General features: G+C 38.9%; 2 protein-coding genes and 1 non-coding gene across 3 annotated transcripts; 1 reads left to right on the top strand and 2 right to left on the bottom strand.

Annotated features, from left to right (window-relative positions):
- Positions 1 to 462: 462 nt before the first annotated feature.
- Positions 463 to 535, bottom strand: K450DRAFT_t15. Its single transcript has one exon. It is a non-coding gene; the product is annotated as a tRNA-Met (tRNA).
- Positions 536 to 1,465: 930 nt separating this feature from the next.
- On the top strand, positions 1,466 to 2,143 carry K450DRAFT_195959 (uncharacterized protein; the record flags this gene model as incomplete). The annotated part of the gene is made up of 1 exon (XM_051584512.1): positions 1,466 to 2,143. The coding sequence occupies one exon, from the start codon at positions 1,466 to 1,468 to the stop codon at positions 2,141 to 2,143; it is 678 nt and encodes a 225-aa protein (XP_051448685.1).
- A 480-nt stretch (positions 2,144 to 2,623) lies between these two features.
- On the bottom strand, positions 2,624 to 3,680 carry K450DRAFT_222267 (uncharacterized protein). Its single transcript, XM_051585875.1, has 5 exons — positions 3,481 to 3,680; positions 3,364 to 3,418; positions 3,203 to 3,298; positions 3,079 to 3,140; positions 2,624 to 3,013 (listed from the first exon to the last, which is right to left on the bottom strand). The coding sequence occupies exons 1-5, from the start codon at positions 3,655 to 3,657 to the stop codon at positions 2,873 to 2,875; spliced, it is 531 nt and encodes a 176-aa protein (XP_051448684.1). The 5' UTR covers positions 3,658 to 3,680; the 3' UTR covers positions 2,624 to 2,872.
- Positions 3,681 to 6,058: the final 2,378 nt, after the last annotated feature.

Genomic DNA, 6,058 nt, shown 5'->3' with positions numbered 1-6,058 from the left:
TGAATTGTCTTGTATATATATTTAAAATAATAAAAGAAGTTTGTATTATAATGTAAATGAAGACCAATATTTACAATTGTTTGCAAGTGCATTGATTAAGAAGATGTCGTTTAGATTACTGTATGACTTATTGTATTATCCTACAGACGAGTGAACTTCTCGTGAGGTTAAAAACTGCTTTTTATTCTATTAATCAACTGCTCTATTTATACTTGTTGATTCGTGACTTATTATATAAAAATGTAAAAGAAATCTAATTTTAAGAGGATATTCAATGTGACTTCGCTGGTAAAGAAGTCCCCTTGAACCGGCGTTCGGTTGAACTGTCATTTTGTATTTTAAGCGACGACAAAGACATAAATGAAAAAAAAAAAAAAAAGAGAAACGAAAAAATATGCTTCGCAGCAGGATCGAACTGGTGTACTTCAGTCCATAAAAAACCGGAGAAAGAAAAATATAAAATGCTCCGCACCAGGATCGAACTGGTGACCTTCAGATTATGAGACTGACGCGCTGCCAACTGCGCTAGCGAAGCTTGTTCCTGGATGAAGACCATAAAATAATATACGTCTTTAATTGCTATATGATGATATTGATTTCAAATTAGATATTCTTTCTTGAGTTTTTGTAAAGTCAACTTAATATTCCAATAGAGCTTCTTGTTTTTTTAGATTGACACAATCTACTATTTTAGCATGTCGAAATTATTTCATACATATTCTGAAACTTTTAACTCTGACATTTCTCAACCGGAGAGTTAAGGCCACGCCACATTGATCATTGTACTGCCTGTACTTAGCTTGTGTCTACATAACAGAAAACATGATCGAACTTTAGATTTATAAAAAAAAAAATTATTAGCATATCGGGTATATTTCTTGTTTCCGGCAGCTGCTGAAAGGCTGTTTAAGGAGTACTGTTGTTCGGTACCAAACACCGCCCACAGGGTTTTTTCTGGCGTGTTTTATATTTTTTAAGTAATAAAAGAAAAATTATTCTTTGACCGAAGTGCATGTTATTTCGGAGTCTCGGTTTTTTCTCTCAGCTATTCAAAAATTGTCGCTCAAAGTAGGTAAGGCATAATAGATCAGAGCATAGATCCAGAGATAGACTTGCCAAACTAACATGTAGCTATTTCGTGAGTATGAGTATACTGGAGTAGTCCATCCGACTGCAATTTTCCCTTTTGTGCCTATGTTAGCATCAGTTTTATGTTTAGACTTAATTTTATTGCTGTTACTAGAATATAAGTGTTTGCATTCCTCGCGTGGACATTGTCCAAATTACCATAGTCACCTTTCCAATTTATCGAATAACGGTCTGAGTAGGGCTGGGGCGGTAGGAACCAGGATTTATACCGTAACTTCCAGGAAATAAAGCCTTTACTCTGCCCAGTTTCTCTCCTTGAAACAATTACTCTGACATCGTACCTCCTGCGCTCATACAACCTGGAATTCGACCATAGATGGCAAGAGCTCAGTCGTTGTTTCTCATACTCAGCTTGATAAGCCAATGCTTTGCATGGACTGCGCTAATTCCAGTATCTAACTCATCCAGCTATATATTTTTGAAGCAAATGAAAGTGTTTCCGAATGTCATGACAGTTTGTGATCGTGATACAACATTTCCTCACTGCGACATAAGTTTGAACCGGAACTACGAGTATAGGACGCTACCAGAGAAAACCATGGATATGTTCAAGAAAGCTATAGACGTCCTACCCGACGAAAATGTTTTTTTGAAGTACGACGACGATGTAATTGTGGATTACCAGTATGTTCTCAGTGTTGTCAAAGACATTGAATCCAATGGACGCTTGTATTTCGGAGACCCAATGGCATGCATGGGAGCGGCTACGGGCCATAATGACGCCAGATGTATGAATGGCAAGTTCTACGGAGTATCAAGACCTATTGCAGAATGCTTTGCCAATTTGGTAGAGGACTCGGACATTGTTACCTCCTTAGAAGATGTTTTCTTTGGAAGCACAGTTTGGGCAAAGTGCAAATATCTTGGATTTCAGTACGAAGCCAGCAAGGAATCGCTTATTTGGCATAAAGTTTATCAAAATCGAAACAAGTGTGCAAGCTTAGCATTCAAAGGCGATCACGAGACCTGCATGGTCGCTAGTGGGATTTATTGATATCGCTAAAAGAGTCAACAATAATTTTTCTTATATCAATACCTCCATACCCCAAAATCTGTACAGCTACAACCTCTCTAGGCACCATTTATTCTCGCACATTCAGAGAACTATTGAATTAAAACACAGTTTGTACATTCACATATTATTGTCTGAAGGATTTTGAGTGGCTAAATCGTCACTACCAGACTGTTCAGGTGTCTTAGTGACACTATCATATTCTGGCGTTTGTAAAAATTCGTTTACTGAAGGCGTTTCCTCTTGAGTAGGAGTTGTAGCCATCATCTCGTTAAACATGAAATCATTATCATCAATTGCGTTAGATTGACCTACAGAAAACATCTAGTTAATATTCACAACCCTCCATCTCACGCAACCATGAGTGACAAGCTTACCCTGAGTTTGCCATGAAAATTCAGCTTCTTTGTTACTGTCCTCAACATGTTGAGTGGATGCCATTAATTGAGCTTCAAACTCGCTCTCTAGTTGTGGTTCGTTGCTGATTTGAGAGTCCACCCCAGGTATGGAGCTCACGTTTCGGATCAAGTTGGATGTATGATCTGGAATTGGATCTTCTGCCTCTAATCCTGGTATTTGAACATGGTGGACGAGTTCAGCATTATGCTCCATTTTCAGATTTGATGATTCTTCCATGCTTTTCTGTGAACGCAAAACACCCTATTTTCAAACGAATTTAAACATCGCAGATCGACGGCAGACCATTACGTATCAGAGATAACTCACCTCCAAATCGGAAATATCCTTGACTTCATTCATATTTTTCCAGAAGCCATCGATTTTCTGCCTTATAGAGTTAAGTTTCTCGGTATGTTGTACTTTCGATCGCGTGATTTCATCCTCCGTCTCCTTCTGCTCGGGTCAGGAACGTCTTTAATATGAGATTATATGCAATTTCGGTACCTGGCTTTACTTACAATAGATTGATTTAACTCTTCCTCTGACTTTGACAAATTGAACGGTGGTGGAATAATTGAGGCTGTTATCAAAGATTAGCTCGTTTTGCACCTTTCTGTTTTGAACAGTGTCCCTTACACTTACACGACGTATAAGGCGTGAAAATTTCAGACAAGTAATCATGGTTACGCTTATATCGTGCCATTGCAATATCTCTAGTAGAAATATCGTCCAATTCATCTATATCACGCAATGATTAGCTATGAAGAAGCAAGTTGAGATTTTATAATTGCAATGTAGCTTACCGCCAGAAGGTTCGTCTGCTTCTTCATTTTGAGGGTGTGGCCCAGAGGGTTTGCTCTATTAAAAGCGTCTGTTTAAAACTCTGCTAAATTGATCACTCTCCAGCAATTCAAAATTACCTTGCTAGGGGTGCGTTTTCGCATTGCTGCTGGATCTTGAACTGGCACTTGTCCTCGGTATTGCGGCTGGCCATAAGGTTGCATCCCCATAGGTATTTGATTCATGTTGTGCATTGTTGGCATATTGGGATTTTGTGCATTCCCTGCTGCAGGGTTATAATAGTAGGCGGAAGCCATGATCGATATAATTGGTATGGATGGCGAATTGAGATTCTAGCGCGTAGTTTTAAGTGTATCGAACCTGGCCATCGTCCAAAGTCACGTGCCGACATTTCCCCTGCCTTCGTTTTCACGTCGCTGTTTGAAAAGCTAGTGGTTAATGGGCAGTGTTTTTGAGTTTGACGACCTTTTGAAAGCGATATATAATATGAAAACGACACATGGGATTTACAAAATGTAATAAATATGCGCTGGAATGTTCATTTCAAAACATATCAATCGTACGTCAAATTTCATTCGATATGACGATTAGTGTTATTTTGCTGTAGCATTTTATCAAGTAAAAGGTATGGTAGAATATTCTGTGAATGATATGATCCTGCCTTCCGATAATGAGTACTCGCGTAAAGTAGACAGCTCTAGCAATGAGGGTAATGCTGAAATAAAATGGCAAGCGATTAACATATAGACTGCTACTCTGCTATCAACCCCTCTTGACTTTGATGTTGAAAACCTTCATAATTAAAACGCTACGAGCTTTAATTACTCTACAAATGATACTGGTTACATTATGAAGCCATAGTGCTGTAACAGTACACTTGATATTATAATAGAATTTAGCTCTGGTATTTAACTATGTCTCACGTTGACTTTGGTGAATATATGGTAGGTCATTCTCTTATTGTAACCAAGGCAAGAGCGTTATAATCTGGAGCATTTCTCATTGTGTAGGTGCCAAAGTTCGACGTCTAGGTGCTAATCCCATTTTCCCTCCATTCATTCCATTTTTATCTATTTTTGTACATCGCATGATGGAATATAGGACAATATGAAGGCTACTGGCGATACAAAATATTAAAGTTGGTTTTTTTCAATCATAAACCCAATCCTAAGCTCAAAGAAAGGACGTAAAAGTGCGCAAGCCTGCCTTGTATACCCTAGATTGAATCCAAACTTTGCACCCACCATCAAGTGCGCCATTATTGAAATAAAATCATAATTTAAGAATACACAGATTCCAAAAGGCAATGATCTCTTTGCGTAATTGCTGATATCGCTGGTATTTCCTGGGAAATTTCTAGCCAGCTACAAAATGTAAAAGTCTGTCACTGTAAATGACGAATTTCAACTTTGGTTTAGACTTGTAAAGCACTGGCGCTGTTATGCTCCCTTTAGGCCAGTTTGGTAATGTCGGCAAATTAAATTGCAGGAATAAGTGCAAGGAAGAGAGATGAAGAATTTAAAAAGTTACAAATTGATGGTCTTTGCTAAGTCTTCCACCGTTATTGCTAGGAACAAATGCGTATGCTAACAAAAGGTTCTGCTCTGCTATCAAAGCAAGAGCGTGCTGCCAGTCGGTGGGATTGATTTCGGTCTCCATATTCAGGAACTGCAAGATTGAAGGCTCAAAAGCAATTGCAATATTATCATGCTAGAACGGTCAGCAATCGTGGTTATTTTGGGGCAAGGCAAGGTGAACCTTCAGCTACTTCTGAGGTAATTTTTTGTTGAGTCCTTAAATTGGAGTGCCATAGTGTAGCAGATTTCTCCGAGGCTAGCGCAATCTCTGTCTTTTTCCTTAGCCGAGAAATTGTCGTACCAGTAGCATTTCGGAAATGAAGGTCAAGGATACATAAAACTGGCGGCTGTCAGAGAGTAGCTGACTCTATGTTGGCTTTTAGACAGTTTATTTGAACACGTATTCTTCATTTGCACCTTTCTGCGAAAATTTGGACGGACAAAAATACAGGCCAGGTTCTTTCTACCCCCAAGGTCCACATAAGGTACTTTATATCGATCTTCTACCTCCAAGATAAGCTCATCGATTGGCGCTCGCTCATCAAATAAGAGCTTATAAACAGGTCAACATGTACATTGCCGGGTAACGACATGAATTTTCGAATGCGTGGTGAAGCGATATAAATTAGTAAGAATGCGTGTTAGGTAGTCTTTCATCTTACCACCAACACACAGCAACTGGTCACAATCGGAACTGTTCGGTTATCTTACTAGGAACGGGTTAGGAAATATGCCTGATCCTGATCAAGAATGTCGTAGTTGAAATGACTCGCTGTTAGTGGAGGACCATTGGGATAGATTGAGATGGGTCAAATGTATGGAGAATTTACTTTGGCCGGAATATAATATCCGTATCTGTAATATCTCTAATGCCTCAAAAGCTTTCCTACAAATTTTAGCTATGTTATTTGAGAAAGTTAACCACGGAATGGTAAATACTAGGGCGTACTTGATCCACGTCCTTTGTAAACATGTGGTATGGATACCTCTTGACAAAGTGATATGAACCTGATCCGTCATAATGAACCCATATAAAATTTCGTGTGAAGTGAGCTGAGTCTGCAAAATGTTCAATCTTTTGTGCCCGTTGAAATTTACCAGCCCCGTTACCGTCGCTTTC

Source organism: Umbelopsis ramanniana (genome assembly GCF_025399195.1).
Source record: "Umbelopsis ramanniana AG unplaced genomic scaffold K450scaffold_4, whole genome shotgun sequence".
Taxonomy (NCBI): Eukaryota; Fungi; Mucoromycota; class Umbelopsidomycetes; order Umbelopsidales; family Umbelopsidaceae; genus Umbelopsis; species Umbelopsis ramanniana.
This window is presented reverse-complemented; position numbering and strand designations above follow the sequence as displayed.

Coding starts and splice junctions, on each gene's coding strand:
- K450DRAFT_222267 (XM_051585875.1), bottom strand. CDS start 3,657: ATGGCTTCCGCCTACTATTATAACCCTGCAGCAGGGAATGCACAAAAT. Junction 3,419..3,480: donor GAAAACGCACCCCTAGCAAG/GTAATTTTGAAT, acceptor CGCTTTTAATAG/AGCAAACCCTCTGGGCCACA. Junction 3,299..3,363: donor AGCAGACGAACCTTCTGGCG/GTAAGCTACATT, acceptor TGCGTGATATAG/ATGAATTGGACGATATTTCT.